Source organism: Rhincodon typus, chromosome 12 (genome assembly GCF_021869965.1).
Source record: "Rhincodon typus isolate 14 chromosome 12, sRhiTyp1.1, whole genome shotgun sequence".
Lineage (NCBI taxonomy): Eukaryota > Metazoa > Chordata > Chondrichthyes > Orectolobiformes > Rhincodontidae > Rhincodon > Rhincodon typus.
The window spans coordinates 10,750,471-10,776,246 of record NC_063343.1 but is presented as its reverse complement, the minus strand read 5'-3'; the positions used below and the strand labels follow the sequence as shown (position 1 = coordinate 10,776,246).

Below are 25,776 nucleotides of genomic sequence, written 5' to 3'. Positions count from 1 at the left end.
AGGATAAGGTGCTGAATGATAATTCTGCATTCATATTTACTTAGGAGATGGGTGCTACCAGAGTAATTGAGATTTGGGAGGTAGTTGGGATACTGGGTGCGCTAAAAATTGTTCCAGTGGATGCACTTCTTGTAATTGAAGTTGACACGTCACCAGGATCAGATAAAATGAGTGTAAGGCTGCTGAAGAAACTAAGGAAGACATTGTGGAGGTGTAATCCATAATAATCCAAATCTCCCAAGATAACCGGTGAGATGCCAGAGTACAGGACAATTGCAAAAGTCATAAACATTCAAAAGGTGTAAAGGTAAACATAGCAATTACCAACCAGTCAGTTTGACACTGGTGAAAAAAGCTTTGAGAAGTAATTGTAACATGAAATTCAGTTACGTAGATCAGCAAAGTTAGCATGAATTTCTTAAAATTTTAACCTGATTAAGGTTTATCAACTATTCACCCACCGGTTCTGAGGAAGGGTCACCGGACCCAAAATGTTAACTCTGTTTTCTCCTTCACAGATGCTGCCAGCCCTGCTGAACTTTCCAGCAACTTTGTTTTTGTTCCTGATTTACAGCATCAGCAGTTCTTTTGGTTTTTAATTTATTATATGTTGCTTTCATGGTCTTCCACCCAAAAATGCAACACTTAACATATGTCTACATTACCTTCCATTTCCCAGTTAACCTCTTACAATCAATTCGCCGATGCCCTCTTGATGTCAATCACCATCCTTCTCACAGTTCACAGTACTTCACAGCTTGTGGCTTGAATTGAACGAACTAAACCTAACCAACATTTTGTACAGTTCCAACATCAACTTCCCTCTACTGAACTGTACGCCTCAGCTGATAGTTAAGTGTCCCATATGCCTTAACTATCTTAACCATTTTATCTACATGTCGTGCTTCCTTATGGCACCAATGGAGATGCATACCAAGGTCCCTTTCACCTCACTGAGCTAACTTCTTATGCGCATTGCCATGGTTCAATTTTTTCCCTCAGGCTTTAACATCGCTGGCATGTCCATTATGTCGCAGTTAATCAAATTCTTTTTGGAATTCAGCCATATTACTCTCTTCACTCCTCCATGTACCTCATCCAGAAATTTAATCAAACTGATAAGGATAAACCTTAAACAAAAACAAAGTTGCTGGAAAAGCTCAGCAGGTCTGGCAGCATCTGTGAAGGAGAAAACAGAGTTAACGTTGCGGGTCTGGTGACCCTTCCTCAGAACTGACAGTGGCTGGGAAAACATCAGTTTGTATGCAGAAAATAGGGAGGTGGGTGGGGTTGGGAGTAAACGATAGGATAGAGCCCAAAGAGAGAGCAAGACAGTTGGACAGACAAAGGAGTTGCTAACGAGCAGGCTGGGAGGGTGAATAGTTGTTAATGGGGACTGTTAGTGACTAACAACAGTGGGTGTGTTAAAAAAAAAAATGACATTGTTATGAAACAACTGAGGAACATGACATCTGGGAATAAGTAGATATTCACCAATCATTTGAAGGTGGCAGGGCAGATGGAGAAAGCAGCTAAGGTGGCAGTTGGGATCCTAGACTTTGTAAATAGGGGCATAGACTTAAAAAAGATAGGTAGTTGCAAAAATATTGGTTCAACCTCAACTGGAATATTGTCATAAAGAAGATGCAGAAATAATGAGAATGGGTCCAGGGCATAGATTTAAAGGGATTTGCAAAGAAAGCAGTTGGACTATGGAATCGTTATCTTACTCAGCAAGTAATTAGAATCTGGAATTCCCTGCCATTGTTTGTGGTGGGTACAGATTCAATCGTGGCTTGAAATAGGGCATACGATAAGTGCCTAAAAGAGAAGTTTTACAGGGTCATCGGGCAAGGATGTGATGAGTTAAATTGTTGTAGATGACCAGCATTGTTGAAACTATTCTGCAATTCTATATTTAAAACAGTGAGTCTTTGGTGCTATTTTTGGCGTTGCGTGAATGAATCCACCAAGTTTGGACGGCCTATTTGTTAATCTGCTCTTTGGTTCTAAACTGACATTGCATCTCATTATACTGTGTTTTTGTCATAAATAGTGCTTTTATTTTGATGGTGCAGCTGGGTCAGGTATTTTGCTTGGCAAATTTTCGTAGAACATGTGGCTATGTTGCTGCACTCATGAGAAAACATTCAGGTTTCTGATGAAGGGTCTAGGCCCGACACGTCAGCCTTCCTGCTCCTATGATGCTGCTTGGCCTGCTGTGTTCATCCAGCTCTGCACCTTGTTGTCTCAGGTTATTTGCCAGCCTTGTAAGAAGTAAAAGGCTATCTCATTAGCATCCACCAACCTGTCAAGTGAAAATTTGTGTTTAAACACCAAGATTATGTCATCTTTCTTTTTGAAATGGTTGTAAACCGTGAAGTGTCATTTTCTGACTAAAACTGTAACAAGTGTATTTCAGTATTGAGAAACTAGGCTATCCGGTTTGGGCCAAAGAAGGATGTACTTTCGTTACTCTCCCATAGAAACTGAGTTGAAGGAATTCCAGCACAAAATTTCAAGTTCAAGACTTATCAAATAAATTAAAATCAAATTAACCAAACATTACTAACTATAGAACTAAATTTTTGGAACTAATCAACTCACTTATCAATTCTTAACATATTCAATAATCCCAAGCAATTAACTGAATCAGTGCAAAGTTACCCTGAGCTTCAGTGGGCTCCCTTCTCCCTCTTTCATGGAGTTCTCATGTCCAGTGTCTTTAGTTTTCTTTATTTTTGTTTTTTTGACTAATCATTCAAATGAAAGTCAATACGAATTTTGCATTATAAAATATATCATACAGAGTTGAATCTTGCCATATTCAAAGGCTGCTTGAACAATAGGCAAGGAGATCAACTCTGACTCTCCAAAACTCCAAAGGTATGACTCAACTATTCCCCAGGCAAATTCCCAAAAATGATGCTAGTTTTCTCAATCTCGTAGCATTAATCAGTGCAGATGTGTACCAGTATCCACACAAAATGCAGGTATCAAAAACAAACTTTATGTTCCTGTAATGTGGACTTTGCTGGCTTGGCCAGCATTTATTCCAATCACAAATTGCCCAAGAGAGGTAGTGACGAGTTAACTTCTTGAACTGCTCAAGCCCATTTGCTGTCAGTACACCCAGATTAGTATGAAGGAGGAAGTTCCAGGATTTTGACCCAGCATCATTGAAGGAATTAGAATAAAGTTTGAAGTCAGGACGCTAAATTACTTGGAGAGGAATTGCAGGTTGTGGTTATCCTTGTTCTTTTGTGGTAGAGATGGAGAGTTTGGAAGGTATCAGCGAAATCCTGGTGGGTTACTGCAATGTATCTTGTAGATGGTGCACTATGCTACACTCTGCATTGGTGTGGAGAGAATGAACGTGAAGGAGTGCCATTCTAGTGGTCGACTTTGTCCTGGATGGTGTCAAGCTTTTTAACTTGTTGGAGCTTCATTCATCCAGGCAACTGAAGAATATTCCATTTCAGTATTGTTCCTTGTAGATGACCGGCATCTCAGAGGCAGAAGGTAAGTGACTCGCTGCAGAATGCTTGGCCTCTGATCTGCACTTGCAGCTACAATATTTAAATTGTTGGCCTAGTTCAGGTTGTTGTCAAGTCTAACCCCCAAGATGTTGATCATTGAACATTTGCTGACAATAATGCCATTAAATGGCAAGTAACAGTGATTAGATTCTTGTTGGTTATCGTCATTTCCCCAACACTTGTGTGGTGTAAATGTTGGATGCAACTCATCAACCCAAGCCTAGATGTCGTGTGAGTTTTGATATATTGGCTCTCAGCTGTTTCAGTCAAGATGTCATGAATAATGCTGAAAATTGGGTAATCAGTGAACATGCTCACTTTTGGCCTTATCACAGAGGGGTGATTGTTAATGAAGCAGTTCAAGATGGTTGGGCTGAGGTCACTATCTTGAGGAACTCTGCAGTGATGTTCTGGGGCTGAGATGATTGACCTTGAACAACCACAATCATAATCATCATCTTTTGTGCCAGGTATGAGTGGAGAAATTTTTAGCTGATTGCCTTCACCTACAGTTTTGCTAGGGCTCCTTGATGCTATAATTGGTCAAAAGCTGCCTTGCTGTTAAGGGCCGTCAGTCAAATCAAATTGAGTATTCAGTTCTTCTATCCATGTTCAGCCCAAGGCAGTAATGAGATCAGGAGCTAGATGTCTATGGCAGAACCCAAGCTGAGCATGAGTTACTTTGTGAGTAGTGCTTGATTGCACTGTTGACAGCCCCTTTGAAAACTATAAGCTGATGATTAAAAGCAGGCTGATGAGCCTGTAATTGGCTTGTAATTTGTCCTGCTTTTTGTACACAGGTCATTACCAAGCAATTTTTCACTTTATCAGGTAGTTGCTCGTGTAGAAGATGCATTGGAACAAATTGGTAAGGGTCATATTTTAATGGGTGGCTAAATGAATAAAAGTCAGCCAAGAATGTTGCGTGCTGTTGCTTTTGTCCATTGCATTGATATTTGAGATAAATTTAAATGAATATAAAGATAACTTGTGGGCACAGAAGTTTGCTGTTTGATGTTCCTTTTAAAAATACTTTGTGTTGGTGATTTCTAGTGCAGGACTCTGGTGCATCTTGTGGCAACTCGGCGATTCTCACACCTAACACCAAAAGAGTCTTGGGCCGTCACTTTGAAGTGAAATGTAGTTGTCACAGTTGGCCACTCAAATTTCTCTTCTGTTAAAGTTATGAAAGATGTTTTGTTTGAACCCTTGCTGATCTTTCATTGTTTTTATTTTTTTATCAATTTTGAATGGTGAACTGGAAATGACTGGTGAATTTTAGGGCGGCTACTGTTAAAAAGAAAAGACTAAACAAGGGTTATTTGTTGGCGAGGCCAGACCTAGAGGCTAGTTGCAGCCTGAGTCCTTGATTAAAAAGGTTCCAACAGATGCAGTGACCCTCGGGAAGAGTATTGTGATTAAATAGATAGCAGCAGTTGACTATCACAATTGGGTTTTACTGTCATATGTACTCAAGTACAGGGATACATGCGTACAGTGAAATGTATACAGAGTCACCTTTTCTGGTGCCATCTTAGGTGCAAAGATAACTAGAAAGAAAATCTTGAGTATAAATGCAAAAAATAAAGTTCAGCATTAGAAAATTCTAACACCGACAATGAGAGGAGGGGAGAAAAGGCAGACGGAGCAGATGACTTCATGCTGGGCTTCAACTGTGGCCTGTGCTGGACTTCACCTTGAGGCTGAGTAACAAAATCAGTACCTGGGAATTAGTTCTGGCAAGTCTGAAAGAGACCGTATGTTCAAGCAAATGGTTGTTTGATAGTCCTTGAGGACTCGGGGAGAGTCAATCAGGGCGGAACCAGAATTAGAGTTATTGTTTGAACCATGTTTTCTGCAAGATGTTTCTGGGATGCTGCTGAGATAGGATGAGGATTTGAAAATTTCCTGCCTAATCTGATATACAGCTTCCAGAATGCAAAGAGCAGACAGCTGAGTTAGAAGTATTGCTGCCTTTGCCTGGATGAACTGAAAAGGGTGACCCTGATCAGTTTTTCAGAAAAAGAGCCAGTGGAATCCATATATTTATGCTGTGAAGCAACACATCATGAAAGCCATTTAAGTAATCTGACCAGTTTGTTATTGTCTTCTATTCATCCCATCCCTTAGCTCTGTTTGTTTGTCTTTTTTAGTGTGAATGGGGTCTAGAAACAAATCTTTTGTGTTTAAAGCACAAATATCAATCAGCTTACTACTTTGTTTAATTTTCTGTCTGCTAATGTTACTTTGTATTCAGTAAATTAAGTCTTTAGTTTAAGATGCAAAGTTAGTGTCTGGAATTAAATTATTTGCAAAGTTTGGAATTGGTTATACAAAAGTCTGGTTAGAAGCCATAAAGTGACGACTTAAGGATATTTGGTTTAGTCTTATTGTGTTCTGAACAGAGGTGGAAAGGCTAATTTAGTTAATTTGTCTGTCTCCATGTTGTAACAGTATATGTATGAATGCGATAAAATTTTATACTTTGCAGAATCAAATTGCCGCAAACGTTGTGAAGCATCTGCGGACAGAGAAACTGAATTCAAGGTTTGTGTTGCTGACCCAAGGCTACATCACTTCTTATGCTAGAAGGCAGTATTTGATAGAATTCATGGTGGCTTGGCTGAAATAATTACCATGTATTTTTTCCTTTTTGCAAATGGTGGGTTAGGTATGTAGTTGTCAAAAGACCATTTTGGTTTAAAAAAAAATAGCATTGCACTTGTGCTGAAACATTTAGCATATTCTACCAAGCGAAGAGAATAGCACTGTGGCCTAGATTCTCCAGTTTATCCTGGCCCATTTGATACACAGTGGGCTTTGATATTAAACTTCTTTGTATTGCAAAAGAAGTGACCACAATGCCATTTCATTTTCTACCAGGGTACTGGATCTTAACAGGTTTTGCTCCTAATTATCCTTGTGCAGAGTGCTGATTTAAGATGGCATTATCTAATGAAATATGCAAAACACCTATTTCTCACATCGTATTGTTATGAAGGCACTTTATTTTCCCATGACTTGGAGGACTTAAGTTTAAGGGACAGTGGACAATGACTTTCTTTCACATTTTGTGAAAATACCTGGAGTGATTTTTTTCAAAAGCACCTTCAAAATTCGCAAAAATAGAATTTAGTTTTTTTAAAAAAACAAGCCTTCGTATAAATTGTATGATTGGTGATAACTGCTTGTTTTGCTGCTGTGGCTGTTTGAAATAGTTATTGGCTTGGAAAGGTTTTTTTTTAAATATCTGGTATGGTTGCAGGAAAGCTTTGTAAGATTAGGCTGGGTTAGAAGAAAGCTTGCTCAGGACAATCTGCCCAGATGATCTGTTTCACCCATGAAAACCTATATCTCTTGTTGAGTTCACAGTGAAACCTATTAGTTTGGAAGAGTGATTGAAGAACCATCTCAAGTTGTGTTTCCTGAGCAAGCTGCATCTGTAAGACTTCAGAGACAATAGAGTATAAATAATGACTTAATTACATGTGTTAGAACATCAGAGCTGCAGATTCTGGAACATCGCGCATTATTGTTTTGTCTTTAAGAACATCTAGCAAAAGCTGTTTCTTCAGAGCCAATTTCTACAGATAAATGTTTATTTTCTTTTTTCTTGATGAGTATTTTTGTGTATTTGGGGGATATTTAAAAGGATAAGTAATTACGCTTCTTTATTTACCACTGTTTATGTTGACCAGTTATTGCACGTTTATTGAATAAGATGTGATAAACCAGTAATTCTGTTTAATAAAACACTTGGTTGGTAGATATTGAAGTTTAATGACCTGATGTGGATACAGTATTTAGTTAAGCATCTTGGTAACTGGAGAAAGTGATTTAATTTTCTGAACTGCACAGTAGTGGAGCTCAAGAGATTGTGCACTTCTCCAGCTTCATTTGGAACAAAGTGATACTGGTCTTAATTTTGGCTTTACTTGTAAATATGTGTTCGACACATTGTTACATTTTGAGGTTCGTTTTTGATTAATATGCTGATGTGTAGACGTTGTTTCTGAGTCGGACAGCATGTTTTCCATAGGTTTGGGAAAGAACAAGGCAATATTACAAATTGTGAAACTGTTCGGTTTGAAATCTTGAGATCAGTGTATATAAGAACCTGGTGTATGTTTCTTGGAGTAAAACCATAAAATGCTTCATGTTAACCATGGCTCTATCAGCATTGTTTATCTTAACCTTGATTTGGCATTTCAAAGATGGTTTCTATTTAATAAGACTGCAGGAAATGTTGTACCTGCTTGAGTAGTGTGGATAAAATGTGTTGAGATCTAGTGAGGCTTTTTTTTCTGATGTCTTACCAACGGTTAAGTATTAGCTTTAACTCTAACAGCCGACTCAAAACGTGTTGCAAGAAATTTTGAACATTTGTGAAAGGAGCTAAGGGAGATGGAATTTGCAACCTGTGAACTCTTCAACTTCAAGAAATCATCACTTTCAGTCAAAAAAAAATTAGTTTTCCAAAGCAGTTGTAAGAAGTTTAAGAAAACGAAGCTGTTCAGGATTTGACATAAGATTTTTAAGGTTGGAAATAAAAGAAAAATAATGGCGATATATTTCAAGTAAGAACAAAAACGGGCAGCAGTGGAAGCCTATGGAAAGAAAAAACAAGTTTATTTTTGTTGGGAACCTGGAATTCAAAATGTTTTGAGGAAATATTTCAACACAATATCAACCTCCTCTTTTTATAGGTAACTTAATGTAGATGTCAAATAGTTTAAGTTTCTGCATAAGCTTAATGCTATGAGGTATGCAGCACTGAAGCATGCCTTGATAACATGCTGAACCTGTTATGATAAGCTGAGATAGATTGCTTTACCATGCCAGCATTGTTAGTTGGTTAAGATAATAAAAAGCTGCAGTCTGTAGAATCTTTATCATAGTCAGCATCTGGTGGAGAAGAAAGAAAAGTAGTTCCAGCAAAATATACCTAGATTCTTAGTGGCTGTCTGAAAAGTGCTGAAAATGCTAAGTGTCAATGATTCATGGCTTCAGGTCAACAGATTTTTTCCCCCCTCAAAACCTTATGTGAGTCTGTATTAGGCACAATTTCCTGTTTGAGTATGCAAGTAATTGTTCTGAGGTACCTCTGAATGCCAGTCTGATTGCTGGAACGTTACAGACAGTTGTGAGCTTATTTTTATTTTGTGCTCCCTCGTACAGAATGCGAGAGCTTGGGAGCTGACAGGTGAAGAGGCTCGAGTTTAGGCAGCTTTGCCATCCTTGGTTTTCCCAATTTACCCCAGTGTGCTTGTGAAAATATATGCTGTGTATTCAGCTCTCTGTAGAGCTGTTGTATGTCAGAACATTGTCTTATCAATGGATATTTTTGAAAAATGAACGTATTCTTAAGAAGTACAAATGTTTGAGCTACTGGATATGTTTTGGGTAAAATAATCTGTAACACTTAACTAAGAGAGAAGGAAATTTTTAACAACTTTTTGTTTCGTGGCCTGTCTAGCTTTAATTGCCCGACCCTGATTGCCCTTGAAGGTGGTGGTGAACTGCTGCAGTTGATGTGCTGCAGTTGTGCCCTCCATGCTATTTGGAATGTAGCTCCAGGATTTTGACCAAGTGATACTGAGGGAATGACGCTGTTTTCAAGTCAGGATTGGGAGTGGCATGGCGAATAACTTGCACGTGGTGGCTAGCAATGTACAGTCTCGGAGTGTTGAGAGAAAGCAGAGTTAACGTTCAGGGCCGGTGATCCTCCTTAAGAATTAACTCCACTTGCTGTCGACAGATGCTCCAAAGCCTACTGAGTTTGTCCAGTGGTTTCTGTCTCTGTTTCTGATTTCGAGCATCTGCAGTTATTTAGTTTTTTGGTCTTTTACAGTGTTTCTGCTTGGCAGCTCTTCTTTCCCACCAAATCACAATTATGATAGCCTAAACAGTTTTGACATTTCCTATCAGAAAACTTTAGCCATTTTTGTTTCATACAACGAAATCTTCATTTGTGATTGCTTAACTTTATTCCATAATATGGAGGAATACTTTCAGCGCAGCTCATTTTAACGAGCTGGTGTAGGCAAAATAGGCTGAATTACTTCTTCCTTCACCGTACTGCTTGTGAGATTCTGCAAGAAATTAGTGAATCCAGTATTTAAACCATTTTTTCATAACTCAGGTTGCATTCAGTGTGCATTAGAAGGTTAAAAATAACAGATTTGAATTCTTATTTCTCTCCTTGTACTCACCCCAAATGTTGCCATGTGCAAGTATTGACTTCTGTTTTTGCAGATACTAGCAGCCATTCATGAACCATGTTATTGCTGTCAGTGTGATTCTAGCTCAATGAGAACAGGTTGAGTTTTGTTGTCATGCTCTCCACAGTCAAATAACTAGCATCTCGAGTTGTCGAACGTGAAATACACAAGCTCCTGTCATCTGGAGAGGTGTTGGAGTCCTTGAGGTCAGCTGTGGAATAAAATGGAAGAGGGAGCTGTACAAGTTCAGTGCATAAGAAGTTAAAGTCACTTCTAATCAGTGAATCAGAAAATGCTTCTAAAATTGAATTATTGATTGTGGTTTGAAATTTTATGAAGATTTTTAATTGTTTCATAAGTTAGCTCTTAAAATAAAAGCACTTATTCATATCAATTTAGAAATATTTCAGAATGTTCTGAATGTTAAGGTAGTTTTGTTGAAGGCGTATATTTTGGAATACTCTTGTATTTGGGACCTATTATCAGGATTCAACAAACTGAGGTCAGTTTAGCTTCATGTGTCTGAATAGAGCAGTTTTGCCTCTGGATAAGTGATGTTTGGGTAGATGACTGGAGTCTCTGCTCAGTCTGTACTGTAAAACCCATTTATTGAAAAGAATAGAAGGGGAATAATTAAATCTGTATCTCATTGAAGCATAAGGTCCTGCGTGGGCTTTATAGGGTAAATATTGAGAAAACGTTCCCACTCTGGATAAACGTATAATTTGGGTACACGTTTTCAAAATAGGGGCTCACCCCATTAATACAGGAATGAGTCGGAATCTGAGTTGCTCTTCGGAATTTTTATGTGTGAAGAGCACCGGGGGCTATGTCATGGAATATATTCATAAACTGAATTAGATAAATTTTTGATCTCCGTTGGGGTAAAGATTTATGTGGCACTTGCAGGAAGATGTAGTTGAGGCCACAATTAGATCAGCAATGATCTTATCAAATGGTGGGGCAACTTCAAGGGGCCAAATGGCATAACTCTGCTCTTACTTCACATTTTGAGCTGTAATTACAAAGACTTCAGTGAGTATTTTTGTGTTCGTTTAAGGTAGAAAATCAACGTGGAAACTGAATGCATTTTAGTTCAATCTTTCAATAAGCTTCAGGTTTGTGCTTGTTTAATGATGAAACGTTACATTGCTGTGATTGTATAAAACTCAACCATCTGTAAATTTACACTTTTGGGATGGAAGAGAAGATTAAATGAGCACTGAATGAGTGGCACTTGATTCCATATGGAAGTGTGACAACACAGCAATCTGCATTGAGATGTTTGCTTGTATACTTCAAGTCCTAATTTGTCCCATTTGCTTTTCCAGTGCATTGAGTGAAGAGAATTGAACTTGTATGAAAATGATGATGATGGGATTCTATTGTTGCTTGTTGTGAAAACAGCTTTTTTTAAAGTTGCTGAGAGCTATTCATTTCAGGGCAATGTTGCTAGTACAGTATCTGTGTATGTGAATGTATAGTAAGTAATCTATTCATTTTCATGAGTTCATACAAAATCTGTTTCAGTCAGTGCTTTAGTTGGCAGTGTACTTCAATTCTTCATCAAACCATTGAGACTATTTCAGGTTCAAAACCAATACATTGCGTTGATTGGTAATAGAAATTTAGGGATTGAAGGTGGCAGTATTTCAGTGTTCGGCAAAATTGTTTGTTTAGAAAAGTGGTTTAATTATTGAAATTTCTTCTCCAGAAGAACCATCATTAAGAGCTTGTTATCTAAAGTGAAGCCTTCAAGCTCTGGAAGAATATTATCGAGGTCTGAACTGTTGTTTCTCAAATTTTGGCGCAATTTGCTTAATTGCATTCCATAGCCTGTAATTTTAACATTGTGGCCTGTTTCCTAATTGCATAATGACTAATTTATTAGTGGATTACAGTTCTCAGTATGTTGAACTGCTGCCTTATAATTAACCATTTATATCCAAATATTTAGCGATCACTGAGATGACTGCACTGCATTTAACAAAACATGATTAATGTGGGCTTTCCTCTTAGAGGCCTGGAATTAGTTGAAATGGCTTCTTTCATGGATCTGTTCCAGGTATAATTAAAGCTAGAAAGTAGCACTGTAAGATTACATCCCTTATGCTATTTTTAACTTTTTTCCCTTTTCTAAATGTGTTCTACCCACAATTCAGTGAAATCAAGTCATGTTTTCCTTACATAAATACATATCACACTCAAACGTTGAACGGACAGGGCATTTTGTGTACCTCAATGGCTGCCGGGGCAAGCATCATCTGCTGCTGTTAAAACAACAATGTAGCATTTTTCATTTTAGTCAAAACCCTTTCATGGCAGAAAGGCAAGCATGACATGCAAGAACTTGTGAACATGTTTGAAAGCATTGCTACTTCTGTGGATTGTGTTTTTGATACCTTTGTGATAACTGCTAGGTGACTTCAACAACTTGGACAAATGGGGAGCTTGAAAAGCAGAAAAATGGAGTGTGACTTGATGGGTATTCTGCACTGATAATTTTAAAATACAGTTGCTAGAGGCTGGACAGCAATTTTTGGCAAAGCAGCTAGATGTTCCTTTTCATCTGAAGTTGTTGTTTATTGCAGGGGAAGAATCTTGGTGGCCCCAAGTATTTTGAACAACTGGCAGCCTGGCCAGTTGTGGTGTACTTCATATGGGCAATAATGCTACTTGTGAAGTTGTTGGTGCAAGTCTAATTGAATATGAAACTAGGCTTCTGTTTTATATCCAAATATTAGCAATCGCCTGAGATTACCACACTCCATTTAACAAAACACAAACCCAGTACCCTATTCGTTTGCCAATATTTCTGTCTATCAGAATGTTTCATAGAGCTCAACATGTAACGAAGGCTATTTACCTCGGATTTTACTTTGTTATAAAAGTGTTTTTAAATGTAGCTGCATATGGCTCGCTCCTCTTAGAGTCATAGACTTGTACAGCACGGAAACTGACCCTATGGTCTAACTCTCCCATGCAGACCAGATATCCTAAATTAATCTAGTCGCGTTTGCTAGCATTTGGCCCATATCCCTGTAAACCCTCCCTATTCATGTACCCATCCAGATGCCTTTTAGAATATTCTAAATGTACCAGCCTCTATCAGTTCCTCTGGCAGCTCATTGCATATATCCGTGGAAAAAGTTGCCCATGGGCCCCTTTTAAATCCTTCCCTTCTCGCCTACAAACCTGTGGCCTCTAGTTTTGGGCTCTGCTAACCTGGGAACAAGACTTCGGCAATACACCCTATCTGTGCCCCTCATGAGTTTATAAACTTCTGTAAGGTCACACCTCGGCCTCCATTGCTCCAGGGAAAATAGCCCCAGCCTATTCAGCCTCTCCCCATAGCTCAAACCCTCCAACCCCAACAGCATCCTTGTAAATTTTGTCTGCATCCTTTCAAATTTAATGACATTTTTCCTGCAGCAGGGAGACCAGAATTGAATGCAGTATTTCAAAAGTGACTTAACCAATTTCCTTTACAGCCACAACATGACCTCCCAACTCCAATATGCAGTACAGTGACCAATAAAGGCAAGTGTACCAAATGCCTTCTCCTTTACCCTGCCTACCTGTAAGGACCTGTGAACCTGCACCCCAAGGTTTCTTTGTTTGGCAACATTCCCCAGGACCTTACCGTTAAGTATACAAGTCCTACCGTGATTTGCCTTTCCAAAATGCAATACTTCACATTTATCTAAAACAATCTATCTGCCACTCTTCAGCCTATCTGATCAAGGTCCCATTGTGCTCGTGAGATAACCTTATTCACTGTCCACCATACCACTAATTTTGGTGTCATCTACCAACTTAATAACAATGCCTCCTGTATTCATATCCAAATTATTTGTATAAACAACAAAAAGCAGTGGACCCAGCATTGATCCTTGCGGCAACCACTGGTCACAGGCCTCCAGTCCAAAAAACAACCCTTCGCCATCACCCTCTGTCTCCTAACTTCAAGCCAATTTTGTATCCAAATAGCTAGCTCTCTAAGGTTTAAAAGAAGATTTGTAGCTCGGGTTGTGGATATTGTGGTAGGTTGGATCACCAAGCTGGTTCATTGTTCCACAGACATTTCATTACCCTGTTGGGTAACATCATCAGTGCAGCCTCTAATGAAGCGCTGTTGTGTTTTCCCGCCTGTTATTTGAACTCTGGTATCCATGCGGTTGGATTACCTCACTTGCGGTTTTTCATCGTCTCACAACGAACATCAATTGGCAACAAGACACGACCAATACTCACTCATTTGTATCCACATGGACAAAGAGAACCACCAATTCAATTAGGACCACACCAGGATACTGGGACAAGCAAAGCAGAGACAAGTATGGGAATTCCTAGAAGCCTGGTACTCCACTAAGAAACCCATCAATGAACACACAGCTTGACCCCACATACACTCCACGAGGAAGAAAAACGGGAAGTGAGGTAATGCAACCCAATGGCTAGCTCTCCCTGGATGCCATGTGATCTAAATGCCTGAACCAGTCTACCATGTCGAACGCCTTACTGAAGTCCATATAGATCATGCCTGCTGCTCTACCCTCATCAATCCTCCCCATTACTACTTCAAAAAACTCAATCAAGTTAGTGAGACATGATTTCCCATGCAGAAGGCCATGTTGATGACCCTAATGTGTTGTTGACTTTGCAAATACATGTCAATCCTGTCCCCTCAAATCCCCTCCAGCAATTTATCCACTGACATCAGGCCCACCGGTCTGTAGTTCCCTGGCATTTCCTCGCAACCTTTCCTAAATAATGGCAGCACATTAGCCACCTGCAGTCTTTTGGCATCTTATCTGTGGCTATTGATACAAATATCTCAGCAAGGGGCCCATAATCACTTCCCTAGCTTCCCACACAGTTCTGGGATACACCTGATCAAGTCCCTGGGATTTATCCACCTTCATGCATTTTAAGATGTCCAGCACCACCACCTCTGTAATATGGACACTTTTCAAGGTATTGCTATTCATTTCTCCAAGTTCTCCAGTTTCCATGTCCTTCTCCATAGTAAATACTGATGGAAAATACTCTTCGTATCTCACGCATCTCCTGCGGTTCTACCTCTTTTTTTCTTATTTCTATCATTATTTACCTTCTGTCCACTCTCTCAAATGGACAAATTGCACACCCAACATCCTGATGCTCATCCACTTCCCACCTCATTTGCCTGTTTTCTCTCTCTTTCCCCATCCCATTGCTACTTCCTTTCTTTTTCTCAGTCAACCGGTCCCCTTTCCTTAGTCCCGTTTCACACGCTGTCTCTCTCCCTCCACCTGGCTGTCTGTCTTTCTGGCTCTCCAGCTCGCACCCCTCCCCATCTGTAACTCTCCCCATTGTCTCTTCTGCTACCCCGTCTGTCTGTCCGCCCTCAGTACCCCCTCCGCCCTGCTGTCTCTCCCCCACTCAGTCTGTCTCCTCCCCAGTGTCTCTGTTCCTCCTTCCTCACTCACTACCCCCTCCCCCGTTCTCTTGTGCACCCCTCCACACTCTCAAGCCCCTCTAACCCCCTGCACCACCCTCACCCACTGTGCATTTTATGAACTTCGTTCATGCCACCCTATATTACCTTTCTCAAATGGAATTTTTCATTTACGAGTCAGGACAGTTACAGCCAGTGGGCTGTTGTATTGTGTAAATCAGAGATATTTCAGGTTAGGTCAGTTCCACTCAGCTGGACAACAGGATGCATAAAATGAATGAGGATGATACAGTCACCTTGCTGAAAGATTGTTGAGATGTTGACAACTGTGAGGAAGGACAGTGTAGTGGAGTTTCATGGGATATTATTTATGGCTCATGGCTGTGGTAGAAATGGAAACCTGATAGGGGAGGTTCGGATATGAAGTTTCAGGAATGATGATCATGGAGTTGGGAGTTAGGGTGGCACAGTCTCTGTGGTTAGCACTGCTGCCTCAGCGCCAGGACCTAGGTTCGATTCCACCCTTGGTCGACTGTCTGTGTGGAATTTGCACATTCTCCCCATGTCTACGTGAGTTTCCTCCGGGTGCTCTGGTTTCCTCCCACAGTCCAAACAATGTGCAGGTGAGGTGGATTGGCCATGCTAAATTGCCCATAGTGTTGAGGGATGTGTAGCTTAGTTGGGTTATAGGGGGATGGGCCTGGGTGAGATCCTCTGAGGGTTGGTGTGGACTTGTTGGGCCAAAGGGCCTGTTTCCACGGTGTAGGGATTCTATGATTCTAAAAACAGCCAATTATTTCGGATTGGGCAGGGAAATGGTTTGCATGGGCGGGACTTAGTGAGGAGTCATTTATGACAGATTTGAAAGAGTGGGAGCAGTACCTTGAAAAGGGAACCATTGCCAATATCACCTGATAGGTAAGTCGGTTGGTTAATAAGTAAATGACACATAAGTGGCATGGTGGCTCCATCGTTAGCACTGCTGCCTTAAAGTGTCATTGACCCGGATTCAATTCCACCCACGGGCGACTGTCTGGAATTTGCACGTTGTCCCTGTGTCTGCGTGGGTTTCCTCCGGGTGCTCTGGTTTTCTCCCACAGTCCAAAGATGTGCAGGCTAGGATGATTGGCCATGTTTAGGGATGTGTAGATTAGGTGGGTTATAGGGGGAAAGGTCTGGGTGGGATGGTCTGAGGGTTGGTGTGGTCATGTTGCAGCTGTACAGGACCTTGGTTAGGCCACTTTTGGGAATACTGCATGCAGTTCTGGTCTCCTTACTAAAGGAAGGATGTTGTGGATCTGGAAAGGGTTCAGAAAAGATTTACTAGGATGTTGCCAGGGTTGGAGGGTTTGAGGCTGAGGGGTGACCTTGAAGAAGTTTATAAAATCATGAGGGGCATGGGGTAGGGTGATGCCAAAATCTTTTCCCCGGGTTCATGAAGTCCAAGACTAGAGGGCATAATTTTGTGGTGAGAGGGGAAAAGATTTTAAAGGGACCCAAGGGGCAACTTTTTCACGCAGAGGGTGGTGTTTGTATGGAGAGCTCTGAGGAAGAGGTGGAGGCATCTGGATGGATATATGAATAGGAAAGGTTTAGAGGGATCTGGGCCAAATGCTGGCAAATGGGACTAGATTAATTTAGGATATCTGGTCGGCATGGATGAGTTGGATTGTAGGGTCTATTTCCATGTTGCTGGATCAACATGCTGTAACTCTGTTCTCAACAGCACTGTGGGTGTACCTCCACAAGTGGACTGCAGTGGTTCAAGAGGTCAGCTCACCATTACCTTCTCAAAGACAGCCATCACTTATTATCATTCCAAACTATGTCAACCATGTTCACATGGCATGAAAGAATAAAACTTGAGGCAGCTCAGAAGTAACAAAGTTCGTATGTGAGCAGAAAAATAGTCCAAATAAAATGGAAACCAGTTTTAATTGCTTTCTGTTGGAAAGAAAAATATGCAACATTCGTACTTCACAACTCGTGTTGGAACAATCAAAGATAAAGCCAACAGACACAGGAGCTGATCCTGAACATGCACAACTGTTTGCGAACAGAAATAACAAACCCAACATAATTTAAACCTACAGAGTCAACAGAGCAGAATACAAGGGGTTTATGATTAAGCTGTGCAGTCCAATAGTTTTGCACAGACTACCAAGGAGCTCATTGCTTGCAAAAAGACAAGGGATACATTTGAATACTCTGGAGTCATGAAGTTGATGCCAAAAATTGTATCAGAAGTCTGAACACAAGGCATTTTAGCTTAGAATGGAGATCTGAGAAAATATGCACAAGTTAGGTAATTGAGTTAGCTGGCATAATCCTTCAAATTATCACAAGACAAAATAACACATCAATAATGAAATTTCTCCCTTGCACTTGGAGTGATTATCATCAAGTCTATGCTGCATGCTAGAGTACTACAGATAAAACCACTGGAAAGATTTATTGAAGTTGGGATGAGTTCAAAATAGTTTTTAGATCAATTAATTTAAACCAGATTGTTCTCTTCCACAACATTGTTCACACAAAAATAACCTTTGCCTTTGCTGAAATCAGGCTAGTGATTCACCCTTTGATATGTTGGTCCATATGTTTCTGTACCACATTACATCCCATTCAGGAAATTACATTTTGTTTTAAAATATCCTTTCCTCACTTAATATATACTGATGTTCCAGCTTAATTTTGTTCTCTTATTCAACGTGTGTCTTTGGCTGGTCAGTATTTATTGCTTGACCCTAGTTGTCCTTGAGAAGGTAAAGAGCTTCCTTGCTGAATCAATGGAGTCCATGAGCTGTAGGTAGATCTACAAAGGCATTGGGAGGGAGTTCGAGGATTTTGACCCAGCAACACTGAAGGAATGATATATTTCCAAGTCAGGATGTTGCGTGGCTTGCAGGGGAATTTGCAGGTGGTGGTGTTCCCATGTATCTGCTGCCTTTGTCCTTTTGCATGGAAGTAATCGTGAGTTTGGAAGTTGCTGTCTTAGGAGCCTTGGTGAGCAACCATCATCTTCAGTCAAGCACAGCCTTGATGCCCAAAGCTATCAATCTCACTATCAATGGTCACTCTCATAATCTATCGAGCGTGGTACCCTTGCTGCGCAAGTGACTGAAATCCGTTTTTGAAACACACTTGTGTGATAGATAGCAGTAGAGTTGTGATGTGAAGAATGCTTGTTTTATCTTTCAAGCTCTCCTTTACCAGATTTTGTTCTATACTTGATTTCAAAATAATTTCTAATCTCGGTGTTCAAGGAAACCATAATTGATTAGTGTTTATAAAATGAAATATTGTTGCATTTTCTGGTCCAGGAATGATCTTGAATAATAATGCCTCTGATCTTTTATTTGGGGAATTTTGATACTCATCAGCCACTTTACAAATGACTGGACCCCCAAAGATAGCATTTTCCTTTCACTCATGAAAACACAATATGCAGAAACTAATTATATGAGGCATCGGATAATGGTTTAACCTTGATGTGTCATCACAGACCATGACCAAGGTCAAAATATCCTGAAATTCACAGCTGACGATTTTACAACTGCAGTCAAAAGCAGGACAAAATCTTGGTCTCCGTCTTTTTGCTTTGGTGGAACATCAGGCATTGCAATTTCGTGGGCCTGTGACCTCCTTTGGCGTTCTGGTTGTCTGATGTCATAACCAAGAAGAATATCCCAAGAACTGCAGTGATTTGCTGGTATATCACAAAGCCACAATTGTACGATTTGAATTGATTTCTGAGAAACTGTATGTGGTCTGCATATTTCCATGAGCAGCAGTCAAAATTTTAGCGCCAATCTGGCCAAATCTTAAAAGTTGACATGGTCTCAGCTTCATCACTAACTGCAGTCATAATTTCCACATCCTCAAAAATCTCTGTTTAAAAATGACAGTTTATACTATCATCACTCCTAAATCTCTTGTTTTAACATCCTTTTTCTGCACCTCATTCATTAAGAATGTTTTCCCTCCAGCCAAATCAGATTTTTCGCTCAACAGATGTTTTTCCTCAAATGGAGATTGTGCAATACTTTAAATTCTGTGTCTCTTATTATAAAATCTAGCCTTTGAGTTATTTTTTGGTGTTCTCTACTTGTACAGTGTTTAGTCTTTTGGACTGAATCCCTAAATAACACTGCTCTTTGACATTATTCAAAGTATAATTGCTTCATAATCAAATAAACAATATCACAGCATGTTTACTGTTGCTGAATTTCGTCAACCACGGTTTGGTCAGTGCCACCTCTTGCCTTTGTAGCTTCCATTGATCCTTAGAATTATTTAGAATACATGTTGGTTGCAAATAAGGTGGGCACCACAGTCTGCTCTATATCTAACTAGTTCCAGGACATGAAGAACAAAGGTTGCCTCAGAACAGAACCCTGTAGGACATCGCTATTCGATTAGAACCAGTTTAAGAATTGTCCTTAAGTTAGACATTGTGTTCGGAGTTTTGCTATCACAGATGTTTGAGTACAGTTTGTGCTCAGCATTGTTAATGTTTGTTGTGATTGGATTGTGCTGATGAAAAATCCCGCATAGGCGAAGAATTAAACTAGCAACCAGTTCAAGATTAACCACTGGGCATGCAATATGGCTCACTAATGACTATGAGAAGCTACATATAGTCAGAAGCAGAGACCCTGCAGGAATCAAGAACATACCAATATATTATACCTTACTTTAAATTTACTGGGGGTTTGTTCAGTTCAGTTGGCTACATAACTGGTTTATAATCGAGTGACATCAACAGCATGGCTTCGGTTCCTGCGCAGGCTGAGGTCACTATGAAGTGACCTTCACCTTCTCAACCTTGCCCCTCACCTGAGGCGTGTTGACCCTCAGATTAAACCACCACGTGTCATCTCTGTCTAATTAGAGAGCAGTCCTACAGTTCTCTGGGATTTTGGTGACTTTAATTAAATGAAAATATGGAGGACAACAGTTCATTTGTGCATTCTCCATTCAATACCTCAACCAATTAGCTCACTTTCTTCATGCAGTTAAAATCATTGCTCCCTTTGAAACTTGTGATGTTCTTGCATCTGAATGCAAGGCTAAAAAGCAATTTAAAAAGTCAATTTTATCATGAATACTCACCTTCCATACCACCAAGCAGCTTAGAAAGCAATTTCTGAACGAAAGTGATATTTATAAATCATTCTGATAACTTGAAAGCATACCCTTCAGTACAGGTGGGTACTCAGGTTTTCACTGTGTAAGCTGCTATGTTTGTGAAAAATTTGAATGAAGTCTTTTTTTGCCATTGGATCATATGAAGATAGCGCTATTCTTCAGTGGAAATATGTGGTTCTATATCTGATTGAAAGCTATTAGTGATAGTTGTCCAATGTAATAGCCCTGATGTGATCAGCCAGTATCCAACAAGCCAGGAACACTACAGACATATTTTGTCTTTGCTCTCAGGACCATGTTCTAATTGATTGCCTCAGTTGAAGGGGTTCTCTTTAATGCATTGTGATACAATTTTGCTGGTGTGGCCTCCCTTCTGCAAGTGCAGAACAACCTGTCAAATCAGATGTTGAAGCAATGTAATCCCAAAAAGGTAAATCTGGCAGCATCACTTTCCCAGGCCAGGTTAGGGAGGCAAAAGATGTTACAGTGAAATGGATTGAATTTAGGTTGTCTATCACCATCATATTCCACTTGGTAAACTGCTTTAAGAATTTGACTAAGAATCTTTCACCATGCTTAGAGTAACTTTGCCAGCGGACATATTGCAATAACCTTTCATATGCTGATATTGTTATTGCTTTGATCAGTTACATGCACGTGTTGTCTGAGGTAATGAGTTGCTTCCTTTTTTTTTGCATGAGATAAGAAAGAGAATTATCACAGAATCATAGAATCCCTACAGTGTGGAAACAGGCCCTTCGGCCCAACAAGTCCACACCGAACCTCAGAGCATCCCACCCAGACCCATCCCCCTATAAACCCACTAATCTACACAGCCCTGTACATTACGGGCAATTTAGCATGGCCAATCCACCTAGCCTGCGCATTTTGGACTGTGGGAGGAAACTGGAGTACCCAGAGGAAGCCCACGCAAACACGGGGAGAATGTGCAAACTCCACACAGACAGTCGCCCAAGGATGGAATCAAACCTGGGTCCCTGGCTCTGTGAGGCAGCAGCGCTAACCATTGTGCCACTGTGCAGACCCTCTGCAGGTGTTGGGGGGAAAGGAACCAATGTTATAAAAGAGAATTATAAAATTATGAAAGAATTATAGAAGAGGAAGAAACAGGAGTGCAGTAAAATTATTTTAATGGAAAATAGGGAGCCCTTCTTTTGTCCTTCAGGTGGTGATGAATTCAAGATGCTGTGCAGAATTTAATTTCTTGTTTATTTGTAGTTAAAAACAGAACATTTGCTCAATTCAGATTTCTTGGCTTTCCTTCTATATTAGGAGCATATTTGAGAACAAGATTTCACTGTTTAGCAACTTTGGTAGTTTGTAAAATTCATAGTGGCATTATCATGGGCATTAAATTTTTATTATTTCATTTGAAAGGGCTTTTTGTCAAATTTATGGTACCTAAGTAATTCTGTCACTGATGTCTATAAACTAAAGAGGAAGTAAGACCAGAATGTCTCCTTTCTGATAATCAAACTATTCCCAGAGCAAAGCACGACTGAATCTTTTAAGCTAACTGATTTGATCACATTAATATAAAAATGCTAAACTCTGCACTTTGTCACAAATTGAGTTATTTAAATGACCAATCCTGATATTTGCTAGGAGAAGCTACCGTGATTTTCTATTTAGATCTTTTCATACATTACTCATAGAAAAGTGCCTTGATGTTATGGATATGTCGTTCAGAGTTGTCAAAACCTTGAAAATTCCTTTGTCAACCTCTGTTGCATGAAGGCAGGGTAAAAGAATCATTTTATTAGTCACTGTTTAGCTGGACTTGTAGGTCATTGATAACTCCTTAACCAATGATTCTCAAAATTGTTTGAGAGCAGATCATTTAGTTGGGGCAGAATAACCCTTGGAAGACGTAATAATTTCTGGGTGTTTTTTTAAAAAATTAAAGATGAAAACTAATTTGTTTATTCATGCCAGAAACACAACTATGGACATTGTTATTACCTAAGAAATAAGTAATCATGTTACATCACCATTTTAATCAAAAGAAACCAGCGGTAACATAGATCAGGTATATAAAAATGATGTTGCTCATTGTGCTTATGACGACTTGTGCTGCCTGCATTGTGACTCATAGATCTGATGGTGGAATGATTCTAGCTCGTTCTCAACAGCCTGGGCTGTGTGTTGTGTGCTAGTGACTTGGATTTTGTATCAGCTATTGGAAACGAAGCAAGATTCTAGCACCAGCGCCCAACAAACATATTTCTAACGGAAAGAGTCATAATTGCTTTGGGATTTACAAAGACTGGTCTAGTGTCGATTGGTGATCAGATATTTTCATAATGGATCTATTTGATAATTCAAATTGTATATTAATAGTTACTATTTCTTTGTCTTAGCACAAATTTGAGGCCACTTAGTAAAATTTATTTTGATATAAGGTTTGGACATAACCTTCCATTTGTCGTCGAAATTTCAGAGCGTCAGGTCTTTCCTATGTTTAGAAGCACAGTCTCAATTTGGCGAATTCAGTGAGTTGTAGGATGCATGTTCGCCAAATTGCACTTCGATGATTCACCCCATGCTTTGAGGGAGATGTGTTGGCTTTAATAATGTTGTAATTTCTCACTTTGAATTCAACACAATTTTAAATCCATATACACTCATTTATGACTAAGTAGCTTGCAAGCCATACGACTGGATGGGCACCAGTTTCAGTCCCTGTTGTGTACTGAATCGGTCACTTAATGCAGGAATAACAGGTTCCACGCACTTGGGAATGAAAATCAGCTGGGATTTCTCTTCATCAGCTAAGTTATTAAATGTTGGAAAATGTGCTTGTTCACTGAGGCAAGGATGGGCTCCACCACCATTTTCCCCGCAGTTTTTTATGTAACCCTGTAAATTTTCTGTTTCAGATATTCATCCAATTTCCATTTAAATGCCATGGTTGGAACCACCTGTGCCCACTTTGTGACTATGCATTCTAGATCCTAACTTTTTACAGGATAAGTCGGTCTTTGCTCATGCTGCCATTGGTTCCATTGACAATTGCTTTACATCTGTGCCTTCTGACTTGTGGTCTTTCCACCAATGGAAGCAGTTTGTTTTTCTCTTTCATATTTCACCTCATTCTCCCCATCCCTCCTTCCTTGCACTCCACCTGTGCCCCTCCCCCTCCAAACTCTGTTCAGTCCCCTTCTGATTTTGAATATTTCTATCAAATCTCCCCTCAACTTTCTCTTTGAAGAGACCCAAACTTATTTTGGCTGTTTCCATAGATGAAGTTCCTTATCCCTGGAACCATTTTCAAAATTTGTTTCTGTCCTCTCTCTCTCTCTCATGTTTTCACAGTACGGTGTGGTGCCAGAACTGATGGCAGTACTTAAGTTCAAGCTGAGCGGATGCTTTATACAGGTTTATTTTAAATATTGCTTTTGTGCTGTGTGCCCAATTATAAAGCCCAGGATTTCATATACTTGACTAATCGTGCTCTTAACTTTCCTGCTTCAATGAATTGTGCATCTATGACCCCAAGCCCTTCTGCTCTGGCTTGCCATTTAGAATTTTACCTTTTTGTCATGTCTCATCACATTGTTCCTACCAAAATGAATCACTTCACAATGCTCTACATGAGATTGAATCTGGCATTTCTCTGCCCATTTAACTAACCTGTATGTCCTTTTGAAGTTTAACAGTCTCCTCAGTTTGCAATAGTTCCAAATTTTGTCATGCAGATTTTGAAAATATGCCCTGAACGCCATGGGATCCAACAAGAACAGAAACACCAAACACTGAGAAACTTCACAATAAACCTTTCTCCAGTCCTCAAAGACAACATAATGGTCTGTTTTCTGTCACTTGGCTAATGTTGTATTCCTGTTACTACTGTCACTTGTAATTCATGAGCACTAACTATGCTCTGTTTTGCATTACCTTTTAAAGCAATACATTTGAAAATACTATTACTGAGCTCAATGAGTTCACAAAACAGGGCTTGCATGATTTTTTGCTTTGGAGTAGTCTGATGAATGAGAATTCTGGAGAGAATGAAATATGATATATTGTTCGTTCGAACCTTCGCTGCAAAAATGCTGTCGAACTTCTCAGGGATCATTGTCATGTTTGACAGGTAGCTTCTGCTCTGGGTTTCAGTTATAGGGTGAGAGTCAGTTTAAATGAAATTTGACACTTAATCCTGTCTTTTGAGAAAGACATTTGGGGGAACGAAATGGCAGCAGTGGCATCCGTGAGGGCCTTTACTATTTGAAATAGGTATAAGGAGGTCTTCTAAATTTATTACATTGAAACATAGGGGAATATGATGTTAGGTGTATTTATATCATTACGAAGGATAGGTTGTGTAAATTGAACAAAGTGCTTTTAGTCACTCAAGTGTTGTTATACATTTAATGTATGGTAATTAACTTAGCTGTTTGGACCAAGACAGATCTAATGTTAATTTCATCTATCTTTGGAAGGATTCAAGAACTTAATCTACAAAAGGGCCAAGACTTACTTTGTGACAAGAGTACTTGCAGCACATTCCTGGGTCAGGCTGTTGGGAAAAGTAGATACAGACTTGTGTATCGGCTGCCAAAAAAAACCGCCTAAAGGAATCCAATACTCGTATTTATGTTATTGCAGAATTATTTAAGGTGATTAAATTTGTTTTTTTTTATATCTTTCAGGTTATATAATAAGCCTCGTTCTCCTCACTTTACCTCGGCAACACTTGGTCCAGCTATATCTGTATGTTTTGACTGCGCTACTTTTATATGCTGGGCACCAAATTTCTCGGTAAGGACCTTTTGTAATATTAAGTTTAGTAATTTAACTAATTCTATTTGTGTAAATTCAAGAGTAGGGGTCTAGATGTTAACCACATTTCTTTCGCCTTTAGCACAGTTTAAATTCTAAATAGAAATATGGAATGATGGTTGTTTGAGCTAGCTGTTCTTGTTAACTTAAGAAAATGTGAGTAATCTGACCTAAGCACAAACTTGTCCTCACTAAGTCTTGACTTCAAAATAGTGACAGTCTCTTTCAGGCCAGCAGGATTGGAAGTGATAAGTGGAAACAGTCATATTTCTGTAAAGAAGCTGTATTTCTCTGTTGGCATTGTGATATATTGGGTAATGTGGAGGCACCTTTATTAACTAAGCAGACTTCCATCTGATCTGAGTGCTGAACATTACTACCGGTTTCTCAAAATGAAAACTATTCCATAGTATTCTGTCATCTTGAATACAGGGCAAATGATAAGAAAATGACACGTAAACAAAGCTCTTATGCTCTTGTGGGGAAAAAAAAAAATTATCCTTAGCTTTTAAAGGGTGCTCAGCTTTCTAACGAGGCTTGACTGAGTTTTAGGCGTTTATAAATGCTTTTTTAAAAAAAAAGTATTGCTTCTGTTCAATTTTTCTTGTGATGTTACTGATTT

At 39.5% G+C, this 25,776-nt stretch overlaps 1 protein-coding gene across 1 annotated transcript in view; it reads left to right on the top strand.

Moving 5' to 3' along the window:
• Positions 1–25,776, top strand: part of rnf145a (ring finger protein 145a) — a 105,490-nt gene that overhangs the window by 12,316 nt on the left and 67,398 nt on the right. Inside the window, 1 exon segment of the mRNA XM_020533051.2 lies at positions 25,025–25,133. Coding sequence (XP_020388640.2) covers positions 25,025–25,133 — 109 coding nt within the window.